The 13,266-nt window shown below is 47.1% G+C and overlaps 1 protein-coding gene across 1 annotated transcript in view; it reads left to right on the forward strand.

Annotated features, from left to right (window-relative positions):
* LOC132234599 (putative coiled-coil domain-containing protein 144C) overlaps positions 1-13,266 on the forward strand; it is a 53,988-nt gene that overhangs the window by 24,992 nt on the left and 15,730 nt on the right. Inside the window, exon 7 of the mRNA XM_059695707.1 lies at positions 2,853-3,013. Within this exon, the coding sequence (XP_059551690.1) occupies positions 2,853-3,013 (161 nt within the window). The remainder of the gene's footprint in view (positions 1-2,852; positions 3,014-13,266) is intronic.

The raw sequence follows: 13,266 nt of genomic DNA on the forward strand, positions 1-13,266 counted from the left end.
TCCTGAAAAAAGAGGATTTCTTCCTATTTGTTACTGATGCACAATGTCATATCCTCTAAATCTAGTGGGTAATGTAAGACCCAAGTGAGAAAGACAAAAGGGGCAAATTTTGCATGTTTTGTCTTTTTATTTCTTTGTCTCTGTTAGATAAACATATAGGTCACATATATTATTTGCAATAAACTTAATATTTGTCTCTAAAAAAAACTGAGAAAAGAAAACGGAGTTGGTTTTTTAATTTAAATTCTTAATAGTTTTAAGTATTACAAATGTCTCCTTTTCCCCCATTGACTTCTACTGGGCTGCTCCCAAGCCCCCCAGCACATACCCTCACCCCCCTACTGTCTGTAGCCATGGGTTATGCTTATATGCATACATATAAGTCCTTTGGTTGCTCTCTTACCTTCCCCCCCACACCTCCCCTGCCTTCCCTCTGAGGTCATACTGTCTGTTTGATGCTTCTCTGTCTGTGGATCTATTTTTGTTCATAAGTTTATGTTGTTCATTATATTCCACAAAGGAGTGAGATCACGTAATATTTATATTTCTCTGACTGGCTTATTTCACTTAGCATAATGCTCTCCAGGTCCATCTATGCTGTTGCAAATGGCAAAAGTTCCTTCCTTTTTATAACATCACTAGAGGCCTGGTGCATGAATTCATGCACAATGGGGTCCCTCAGCCTGGCCGGCTGACTGGAGCTGTCTTTCCCAGTACCAATCAGGGCAATTGGGGCCATCTGTGTGTGTGGGGGGGGGGGGTGGAGAGGGAGGGTGGTATTGTGGAGGTTGGTCAGCCAGAGATAGGGGCTGATCGTGGCCACTGGCAGTGGGGTAGGGGCACAGGTGATTGGCTGGCTGGGGGTGGAGAAGAGGGACACGGTAGGTTGGCCAGCCAGCCCCAATGGAGGCCGGCCCATGGCGGGGCAGGAAGGGAGGGACCACAAGAGGTTGGCTCTGGGAGTGTACTGACCACCAGGGGGCAGCTCATGCATTGAGTGTCTGCACCCTGGTGATCAGTGTGCATCATAGCAACTAGTGGTTTGGTCACTTAGGCTTTATAGAAATATAAATAGAACTAGGTCCAATGCACGGAATTCATGCAAGGGGTTCAGTCCTCACAGTCCCACCTTTGTCCGGAAGGTTGTCCAGACCGACATTCTGCTGTTTGGTCTAATTAGGATATTAGCTCTTTATTATATAGGAATCCATTGTGTAGATATGCCACAGTTTTTTAATCCACTCATCTGCTGCTGGGCACTTAGGCTGTTTCCCAATCTTAGCTATTGTAAATTGTGCTGTTATGATCATAGGGGTGCATATATCCTTTCTTGTTTTTCACTTGAGGATATTTTTCCATTGATTTTTAGGGAGAGTGGAAGAGAGAGGGAAAGAAAGAAAAAACATCAATGTGAGAGAAACACATTGATTGGTTGCCTCCTGCACAAGCCCTGACCAGGGCCGAGGCCGGGGAGGATCCTGCAATTAAGGTACGTGCCCTTGATTGGAATTGAACCCAGGACCATTTGGTCCAAAGGCTGATGCTCTATCCACTGAGCCAAACTGGGTTGGGCCATATATCCTTTTTTATTGGTGTTTCTGATTTCTTGGGATATATTCCTAGAAGTGGGATCACTGAGTCAAATGGGAGTTCCATTTTTTGTTTTTTGAGGAAACTCCATACTGTTTTCCACAGTGGCTGCTCCAGTCTGCATCCCACCAGCAGTGCAAGATGATTTCTCTTTCTCCGCATCTTCACCAGCACTTGTCATTTGATTTGTTGATGGTAGCCATTCTGACAGTTGTGAGATGTTACCTCATTGTTGTTTTGATTTGCATCTCTCAGATAATTAGTGGCTTTAAGCATGTTTTCATGTCTCTTGGCCTCTGTATGTCCACTTTCGAAAAGTATCTATTTAGGTCCTGTGCCCAGTTTTTGATTGGATTGTTTGTTTTCCTTTTGTTAAGTTGTATGAGTTCCTTATAAATTTTGGAGTTTAAACCCTTATCGTATATAACATTGGCAAATATGTTCTCCCATGCAGTGGGCTCTCGTGTTGTTTTGTTAATGGTTTCTTTTGCTATGCAGAAGCTTTTTATTTTGATGTAGTCCCATTTCTTTATTTTCCCCTTAGTTTCCATTGTTCTAAGAGCTGTGTCGGTAAAGATATTGCTTTGACATATGCCTGATATTTTGCTGCCAGTGGGTTCCTCTACGATTTTTAAAGTTTCCCATTGGATGTTTAACTCCTTTTTTCATTTTGAGTTTATTTTTGTGTATGCTATAATGTGGAGGTCTAGCATGTATCTGTCCAATTTTCCCAACACCATGTATTGAAGAGACTGCCTTGACTCCATTGTATGCTCTTGCCTCCTTTGTCAAATATTCATTGAGCATAATGGCTTGGGTTGATTTATGGATCCTCTGTTCCATTCCACTGGTCTATATGTTTGGTCTTGTGCCAGCACGTGGCAGTGTTGAGAACAGTGGCTTTGTAATGTAGCTTGATATTTGGTATTGTGATCCCTCCAAATTTGTGCTTCTTTCTCAAGATTGCTGCAGCTATTTGGGGTGAGAAAACTGAGTTTTGAGGTACGTTTTGAAATGATATGATGTGAATAGGAGCACAAAATTAAAAAAGCCCTTTGAGAAAACTTGAAAAAGTCTGCTTCTTTATTGAAAAAGAAATGAAGCAGAATTTATAACAATTTTAATGATAAAATTAAACATACAAAATATTTTTATTGATTCAAGTCATAGCAAATAAACTAAGATTCCATTGATCAAATTAATGAAGTCTTTTTAATTAATAAAGTAATAACAATATCCTTAATATCAAACTTTCATCAAAGGTTGAAGAAAAAAAGGAGCAGAAAGGCAGTAAAAAGGAAACATCCAGAAACATGTATAATGGTGCTGGTGATAGTGACAATGGTGGATTGAGTCAGCAGAGCAACAGTGAACAAACTGATAAGCAGCAGGTTTCTATTATGGAGGATCAAGATTCTGACAGGTAAGCCTACAGCAGTACTTAACAGTAGGGAATTATTCTTTTCCTATAAACAAATTCCAACTTGAGCTAATATTCCTGATTACCATATTTTTTATTTTTACTAGAGAGAGTGAACCTTGCTTGGTAATCAGAAAGATGCAAATCAACGAACAATGAGATACCTTTTTTTGAACTAATAATGATAATTATTTTATTAAAGAAAATGAAAACCAGAATTGGCACGTGGGAGGAAAAGGCATTCTCATGCACTCTCGGTAGATGAAATTGGCACTTTTTTTTTTTAAGGGAAATTGAACTAGTTTTGAAATTTCAAGTATTTCATTCCTTTATCCCAATAGATTCACTTCCAGAACTAGATCCTACAGGAAAACATGACTTGTATAAACACACACATACACATTCAAAGGACATTAATTATATATTATTATGTATATAAAACATACAGTAGGACATTGTAATATATATATATATACATATATATATAATATGACATAGATGTTAAAGATATATAACATACACACACACTAAGGATATGTATATAAATGCTACAAATATATGTATGTATGCTAAGGATATTTCTGACAACATTGCATACCAAAAAGTTGCAGATAGTGAAAATACCTATCTATAAGGAAATGCATTATTATACCCACAAAATAATGTAGTGTGCAGCCATTGGAAAAAATGAAAGTAGTTCTGGTCTACAGTATAATTGTTTCACAATTGAAATGTATTTAAAGCATTGGGTTTATATCATGTCTTAAGCAAATTTTTGAGAATACTTTTAATATCTGCTCAGGTATAAAAGGAAGTCATATGCAACACTGTCACTCTACTTTGTTTCTACCTAAATTGCTAGTGACTGGTTTTTTTGTGTTTTGTTCCTAATACCTGAGTGCTCAAATATTGGACACTCAAATTAATATGAAAGCCCAAGGATTTCACAAGGCAGTTTGTTCCATGTCTTATCTACAAAGTAGAGGCCTGGTGCATGAAAATCATGCACTCAGATTGGGGGGATCCCTCAGCCTGGCCTGCGTCTATGGGGAGCAGGCCTAAGCCATCAGTTGGACATCCTTATCCCTGCAGCGGAGGAGGGAGAGGTTCCTGCCACCACCGCTGTGCTCACCAGCATGTGCCATGCTTCTGGCTGAGAGGCACTCCCCCGTGGGAGCTCACTGACCACCAGGGGGAGTCTCATGCATTGAGCATCTGCCCCCTGGTGGTCAGTTCATGTCATAATGACTAGTCGTTTGGCCTTTCAGTCAATTTGCATATTAGCCTTTATTATATAGGATTTCGGTATATTGAGTAAAACCTATTAAAACACATCAAGAGGCTAATCTGCTAGACAAGGGGTTGGCAGACCTTTTCTGTAAAGGGCCAGATAGTCTGTAATACAGGCTCTATGACCCATCTGGTCTCTGAAATCTGTCATAGACATTAGGTAAAGGAGTGGGATTGGCTGTGTTCCAATAAAACTTTATTTACAAACACAGGCTCTGGGCTGGATTTGGCCTGCAGGCATTCGTTTTTTGACCTTTGCATTATAAACCAAGGTGCTCCTAATGTAGTGAATATTCTTTTTGAAGGTATGCATGCATACTTTTATCCTTCCTTTTTAAGGAGAACGCATTTCAGTATGCACCACACACAATTTATCAACAGGGACATCATAATACACAATTGACAAAAATTCAGTTTGTAAAGTAAAAATATTACCTGCATGTTCCCCCTTTATTTCTGTTACACGATTTTAAGATGACTAACTACAGTGTACTATGTACATTTGAGTAGTGTAACATGTCCTAGGATTAGATGATTTTCATCTAGCAAGAAATCCTTCTGTCGTCTTTGTAAACACAAGAAACATGATAATCAGGTTATATAATATTATATACCTAGCAACATTTCATGGGATCTTTTAGTTGTATAATTTTGTGAATTTCTTTTTTAATACTTAGCCTGGCATGTTTTAGACCAGATAGTGCCACAGGTATGTAATGAAAAAATTTTTAAGTATTACAAAAATGCTTCATAGTCACTATGAAAGGATTGAAAGTGACAGCTAAACATGAAGATGATGAGATCATCCAAGATTGTGCCATTTAGCTACAAAGTCCTGAAAAAAGAAAAGGTCTGTACGCACTGATTCTAATTTCCCTTCCACGCACTCTTGAACCCACTCTCATAATTTTTAGTCCCACTTCTTCTGCAAAATTGTTTTTCTCAAGGTTAGTACTTATTTTCCTCTAATAAATCTAGGGATAATGTTTTAGACCTGGCCTTACCTTACCTATCAGCAGTATTTGAACCAAAGGAAAACTCTTTTTTCATTCGGCTTTCAGGACGTTGAGTTTTCAGGGGGTTCAAACAGACGAACTCAGTTTCCCCCTTGCCCTTCCTAGTCTGTCCTTCTTAGTCTGTTTGGTTTCTCCTCATCTCCCACCTTTTACACATCCAGGTGTCCCAGCACTCAGTCCATGATCCTATTTCTCATGACTTGTATTATCTAATACATACTAACTAGAGGCCCAGGGCACGATTTCGTGCATGGGTGGGGCCCTTCTGGGTGGTCTGCAGGATTCAGCCAAAACCCGCAATCTAATGCTGCCTGCAGCTCCTACCTGCTGCTCCCACTCATCCCGGCCCCACTGTGCCTGCTGCGGGCTCACGTCCAATCAGTCCCAATTGGGAGAGGCTTGCTCTGCTGCAGCAGCACTCAGCAGCCATGAGTCCTGCATCTGGCACCCTCCTGAGGGGTGTGGCCTGTGGGATCTAGCTGAAACTGGGTCTCCCTTCACCCCCTGAGGGTTCCCAAATTTCAAGAGGGCATGGCCAGGCTGAGGGACCCCACCAGTGCATGATGGGGCCGGGGAGGGACTGTAGGAGGGCTCCAGGGCAGGTCCGGACCTGTCTGGCCCAGTCCCATCAGGGCCAGCTGGCTGAGAAGAGACCACGGGAGGGCTCCAGGGTGTGTCTGGAGCAGTTGACAGTTGACAGGTCTCTGGATGACCGAACACTTAGCATATTAGGTTTTTATTATATAGGATTAGATACTAGCCTAAAAGTTACCAAATAATTTATTTTTCAAAGAAAATCATAACTAATTGGATTATCACCATTTTCTAACTAACCTATATAATAAAAGCCTAATATGCTAAGTGTCTGGTCAACTGGTCATCTGTTCAACCAATCAAAGCATACTATGCTAATGACATGCTAAGGCCATTCAACTGCTCACTATGACATGCACTGACCACCGGGGGGCAGAAGCTCCAACCGATAGGTTAGATTGCTGTTGGGGTCCAGCCAATTGGGACTGAGTGACATGGGCCAGACATGCCCTGGAGCCCTCCCACAATTCCTCTCTGGCTGGCCAACTTCCCATGTCTCTCTCACATTTCCAATCGTGCACCGGTGGGGGTCCCTCGGCCTGGCCTCCGCCCTCTTGCAATCCGGGACCCCTTAAGGGATGTTGGAGAGCCGGTTTTGGCCCGCTCACGCAAGCCAGGCTGAGGGACCCCTCTGGTGCATGAATTCGTGTACTAGGACTCTAGTATATATATCAAATGATATGTGATTATTTTATTTTTTCCAATTTCTAATTTTTTCCAGTTTTATTGAGATATAATTGACAGATATCATTGTATATGTTGAAAGCATACAATTCTGTTCATTTTATACACTTTTAGGTGGTTAGACTAGAGGCCCAGTGCATGAAATTCATACACGGGGGAGGGGAGAAGGGTCCATCAGCCCAGCCTGCACTCTCTCCAATCCGGGACCCCTTGGAAGATGTCCAACTGCCTCTGGCAATCTGGGACCACTGGCTCCTAACCACTCACCTGCCTGCCTGCCTGATCACTCCTAACCCCTCTGCCTGCCAGCCTGATCACCCCTAACCACCTCTGCCTGCATGCTTGATCGCCCCTAACTGCTCTCCTGCTGCCCTGTTCACCCCTAACCACCTCTGCCTTGTCCCCGCACCCAGGACCCAGGATTCCCTCATCTGGCCAGTTGTAGGCACTTGGGACCCAGAATTCCCTTCCTCTGACTGGCCACAGGCACCCAGGAACGGGGCTGGTTTCACCCAGGCTGGCTGCAGCCATAGGGGACTGTAGGCAGGTGGCCTTGCCTGGGAGGCAGCCACGGGCGCCTCGGACCATGAGGAGGGCAGCTTGTCACTCTCCCAGACCCCCAACCTGGCTGGTCCCCATTTTTCTCTTGTGAGCTCATTTGTGCCTGGCTGGTCCCCATTCCTCTCTCCCAAGCTCATTTGTGCCTGGCTGGTCCTCATTCCTCTCTCCCAAGCTCATTTGTGACTGGGTGGTTCCCATTCCTCTCTCCCGAGTGTTCAGTGTCTGAACAGCTCTGGTGCAATGGCAAGAGGGCATGAGGGCATCGGGGCATGATGACCATTTGCATATTACCTCTTTCTTAAATAGGACTAGAGGCCCAGTGCATGAAAATCATGCATGGGAAGGGGGTCCATTCAGCCCAGCCTGCACCCACTTCAATCCGGGATCCCTGGGATCAGGCCTAAACTGGCAGTCAGACATCCCCCTCACAATCTGGGACTGCTGGCTCCTAACCGCTCACCTGCCTGCCTGCCTGACCACACCTAAGTGCCCTGCCTGCCAGGCTGAACACCCCTAATTGCCTCTGCCTGCCAGCCTGATCGCCACTAACTGCCTTCCTTCCCAACCTGGTCACCCCCAGCTCCCCCTCCCACAGGCCTGGTTGCCCTTTACTGTCTCCCCTGCCGGCTTGGTTGCCCCTAACTGACTGCCCTCTGGCCTGATCGCCCCTTACTGCCCTGCCTGCAGGCCTGGTCACCCCCAAGTGCCTGCCTTTGCTGACCTGGTGGCCCCTGGCTGGCCTGGTTGCTGCTCACTGCCCCCTCTGTGGGCCTGGTTGCCCCACACAGCCTGCTGTTCAGTTGTTTGGTCGTCCCTCACTAACACCCCTGCCAACCTGGTTGCCCCCCACAGCCTGCTCTTCGGATGTTTGGCCATCCCTTACTAATCCTCCTGCCAGCCTGGTCGCCCCATGCAGCCTCCTGTTCGGTTGTCCATCCAGTTGTTTGGTCGTGATGTCCCTGGCATTTTATATATTACTAATAGCCCAGTGCACAAAATTCTTGCACTGGGGTAGGGGGGAAGGGGGCCGTCAGTCTGGCCTTCGCCCTCTCCAATCTGAGACCCCTCAGGGAATATCGAACTACCTGTTTGTGCCCACACTTTTAGCAGATGACAGCTCCATTGTTGTTTCTTTCTTATGCTTAAAACCATTGGAATTAGTAGGTATTCAATGTGTGTATACATTTTGGGGGGACACCCTGTATATCTCTAGTCAGCGGTGAAAGAAACCAACAGCAGATTTGGAACCCCCAGACAGGGAACCTCGCTCACTCCCCACGTCTCCCCACTTCACTTTCCACCTTCGTGGGCAGCAGGAGAATCAACGTGTTCTCTCATTAATTCAGAAAAGCACGTCCTGTCACCCACTGCCCGGTAGGAGTGCGCTAGGCCCAAAGCATCTGAGGCTCAGTCAGGGCAGCCTTCACTCATGGGTGCTGGAACCCAAAGTGCACATTCCTCCTCTACAGTCGCCCCGACTATCCCACTGTTTCACTGAGAGGATGGAATTCCTCTCCGCCTCTGGGTTCTTGATCTTGAACGCTGACCGAAGACATCTCAGAGAGGGCCACCGGTGCCCACCAGGTGTGTCTGTCTGCACCTGCTCCTGCCTCAGCACCTGCATTAATCCCCCAGAGGTGATCTCATAGCTGCACTGACCTCCGTGGGAACAGGGCATCACCACTCCGCCCTCTCACTGTCATCTCACAGGCACCTTGCCCGCTGCTGCCCGCCATCAGTATGCAAATTAGTCGTCATCTTGTTGCATCAGGGTGGGGGTCCCCACTGGGGTGCCTGGCCAGTTTGGGTGAGGGGCTGAGGGCCCTTTTCAGGCTGGCGGGCAACTGAAGCTCCCAACCTCTCCTTTTCTTCTTTTTTTTTATTCTGGGATTTATTTACCTTCTATGGCTGTCACTGGAGCTGATAGCTGGCTTTAACTCTGAGGCTCGGCTCCAGCTCTGAGACATCAGCTGCTCAAAGCAGGGATCTGGGTTTGTTTGGCTTCTATAATTGAAACACTGTTGCAGTCCTGCCGGCTGAAACCCGGCTGGCTGAAAGCAGGTTTCTGGAGTTTGTTTAGCTTCTATAATTGCAACATTGCTTCTTAAAGTGCAGCTCAGAGGCCGGCAGTGGCAGGTGGGGAACCTTGGCTTCCTCCATCACTGGAGCAAGCAAGCCTCCTGTTCACTTCAGCTGCCTGGCTGCCGGCCACCATCTTGGTTGGTAGTTAATTTGCATATCGCTCTGATTAGCCAATGGGAAGTGTGTCAGAGGTATGGTTAATTACCATGTTTGTCTATTATTAGATAGGACTAGAGGCCCGGTGCACAAAAATTTTGGCACTTGGGGGGGAGAGGGGGTCCCTCATCCTGGCCTGTGCTCTCTAGCAGTCTGGGACCACTCAGGGGATGACCACCTGCTGGCTTAGGCCCGCTCCCTGGGGGATTGGGCTTAAGATGGGAATCAGACATCCCTCTGGCAGCCAGGAAGCCCTCGGGGGATGTCCACATGCCAGCAGGGAGCAGACCTAAGCTGCAGTCGGACATCCTTAGTGCTGCTGAGGAGGCAGGAGAGGCTCCCACCACCACTGCTGTACTGGCAGCCATCAGCCTGGCTTGTGGCTGAGCAGACCTCCTCCCATGTGAGAGCACCCTGACCATCAGAGAGCAGCTCCTGCATTGAGTGTCTGTCCCCTGGTGGTCAGTGTGTGTCATAGTGACCAGTCATTCCCAGTCCTTCTGCTGTTAGGGTCAGTTTGCATATTACCCTTTTACTATATAGGATAGAGGCCTTGTGCATGGGTGTGGGCCGGCTGGTTTGCCCTGAAGGGTGTCCTGGATCAGGGTGGGGGACCCGCTTGGGTTCCTGGCCAGCCTGGGTGAGGGGGATGATGGCTGTTTGCAGCTGGTCACACCCGCTTCAGGGTGGGGGTCCCCACTGGGGTGCCTGGCCAATCTGGGTGAGGGGCTGAGGGCTGTTTTCAGGCTGGCAGGGGACTGAAGCTTCCAACCTCTCCTTTTTTTATTTTTATTTTTTTATTCTGGGATTTATTTTCCTTCTATGGCTGTCACTGGAACTGAGAGCCAGATTTAGTTCTGTGGCTCGGCTCCAGCTCTGAGACCTCGGCTGCTGAAAGCAGGGATCTGGGTTTATTTGGCTTCTATAATTGAAACACTGTTGCAGCTCTAGCTCTGAGGCCCAGCTGGCTGAAAGCAGGTTTCTGGGGTTTGTTTAGCTTCTATAATAGCAACCTTGTTTTTTAGAGTGCAGCTCAGAGGCCGGCAGTGGCAGGCCCCTTGCTCCTCTATCACTGGAGCAAGCAAGCCTCCTGTTCGCTTCAGCTGCCTGGCTGCCATCCGCCATCTTGGTTGGCAGTTAATTTGCATATCGCCCTGATTAGCCAATGGGCAGCGTGTCAGAGGTATGGTTAATTACCATGTTTGTCTATTATTAGATAGGACTAGGGGCCCGGTGCACGAAATTTGTGCACTGGGTGTGGGGAGGAGGGGAGTGTCCCTCAGCCCAGCCTGCCCCCTCTCACATACTGGGAGCCCTCAGGCGTTGACCCCCATCAACCTCCAATCGCAGGATAGGCCCCTTGCCCAGGCCTGACGCCTCTAACAGAGGCGTCAGGCCTGGGCAGGGTACCCTCATTTCCCCCCATAACTGGTTCTGCCCCCAGCCCAGGCCTGATGCCTCTGGCCCAGGCGTCAGGCCTGGGCAGGGGACCCCCAGACCCCTCCGATTGCTGGCTCTGCCCCTTGCCCAGGCCTGATGCCTCGGCCAGAGGCGTAGACCCCCATCACCCTCCGATCGCCTGATTGGCCCCTTGCCCAGGCATGACGCCTCCGCCAGAGGTGTAAGGCTTGGACAGGGGACCCCCATCTCCCCCTGATCACTGGCTCTAACCCCCGCCCAGGCCTGAGGCCTCTGGCCCAAGAATCATGCCTGGGCAGGGGACCCCCATCTCCCTCTGATCGCTTGCTCCACCCCCCGCCCAAGCCTGACGCCTCTGACCCAGGCTTCAGGCCTGGGCAAGGGGACCATCATACCCCCCCAATCCCTGGCTCCGCCCCCCACCCAGGCCTGATGCCTCTGGCCCAGGCATCAGGCCTGGGCAGGGGACCCCCAGGCCCCCGCCCAGGCCTGATGCCTCAGCCAGAGGAGTTGATCCTCATCACCCTCTGATCACCAATCACTGCATCGGCCCCTTGACCAGGACTGAGGCCTCCGGCAGAGGTGTCAGGCCTGGGCAGGGGACCCCCAGCTCCCTGCGGTTGCAGGCTCCGCCCCTGCCCAGGCCTAACGCCTCTGGCCTAGGCGTCCGGCCCGGGCAGCGGGGACCCGCAGTGGCAGCGGGGGGGCCGCGATCGCGTGCGCTCCGCCCCTGCCCCTGCAGGATGCCTCTGGCTGAGGCGTCCAGCCCGGGCAGCGGGGACCCTCAGCTGTAGCGGCCCCGCGATCGTGGGCTCCGCTTTAGGCCCAGGCAAGGGGCCCCTAGCTCCCAGGACTGCCAGCTTTGACCATGCCCAGCTCCCATCGCTGGCTCCACCCCTACTTCCTGCTATCACTGGCCAGGGCGGCAAAGGCGCCTGATTCTCCGATCATGGCTGGAGGGCAGGGCAAAGGTGGCCCCAGGGCCGCCTTTGCCCTGCCCCCCAGCTCTTAGCTCCCCCCTGGGTTTCCGATCACTGTCAGTGGCAGGGGGGTTCTTCCTGCTTTCCCTTTCGCCTCCCTGCATTGTGCCTACATATGCAAATTAGCGGCCATCTTGTTGGCAGTTAACTGCCAATCTTAGTTGGCAGTTAATTTGCATATAGCCCTGATTAGCCAATGAAAAGGGTAGCGTCCTACACCAATTACCATTTTTCTCTTTTATTAGTGTAGATGATGATTACCACAGGATTCTTTGTTCACATTTCCATTACATCACATAGTTACCAATTCTTTATTTGTGGTCAAAATCTTTAGATCTACTCCCTTAGCAACTTTCAAGTATATAATACAGTATTGTTAACTATAATCACTATGCTCTACATCAGGCAGGGTTTAATCATATATGAAGATATATGACATTTATTCCAATAATGCTGGCAATATGAGAGAGCAGCAGATCATCCAAGAAAATCTGCTTTGCAACTCCCACACCTAAAGCCAACTTATATGTGGTAGTAAGACAAAGATTACATGGTTAAGGAGGCAAAAAAAAAAAATAAGAATGGGTATGATTCAAAAACAATAAAAACGGATATTACAGGCATGGGGAAGTAGGCAAAAGAAATAAAATTGGATATAATGGTTACAGATTACACCAATGCAGGCTGGGACTCCAGTTTCACCAACAAGGTTAATAATCTTTCCATGATAATAGGCAGTTAAGGAAGATGGACCACATTTCCAGGTTAACTCTCAAGTCTAAGGGAGCTGGGGGGAATTCCCAGACAGATGATAATATGCTGTCTTTAATCAGAACAAAACAATCACGGTTAATAGAGCATGATTAATATTTGTTATAATTATAATTATTTTCCACTATTCTATTTCTGCCCTTACCAGTAGGATTTCCTTCTTTCTCATGCCTTTGTATATATGTGTGTGTGTGTGTGTGTGTGTGTGTGTGTGTGTGTGTACATATATTTGTGTGTATGTATACACACATATATTATATATGCATATACATGAATATTCATATATATAATACACACATACATACAAACATATATACATACATACCACATCCTCTTTATTTGTTCATGTATTGGTGAACACTTAATTTATAAATTTTGCTATTGTGAATAAGGTTGCAGTGAACATGGGAGTGCAGCTATCTCTTTGAGACAGTGATAAAATATGTATGACTGTTCTATAAATGTTTGTTATGTCCATTTGGTCTAAAGTTTTGTTCAAGTTTAACATTTCCTTGTTGATTTTGTGTCTAGATGATCTTTCATTGCTGAAAGTAGAGTATTGATTCCCCCTACTATTATTGTATTGTTTATTTCTACCTTTAGTTCTGTTAGTATTTGTTTAATATTTTAGGGTAACCAATGTTGAGTACATACATATTTACAATTGTTATGTCTTCTTTATGAAGTAACCCCCTTATAAAAG

The sequence above is a fragment of the Myotis daubentonii genome, chromosome 1, assembly GCF_963259705.1.
Source record: "Myotis daubentonii chromosome 1, mMyoDau2.1, whole genome shotgun sequence".
In the NCBI taxonomy this organism is placed as follows: Eukaryota; Metazoa; Chordata; class Mammalia; order Chiroptera; family Vespertilionidae; genus Myotis; species Myotis daubentonii.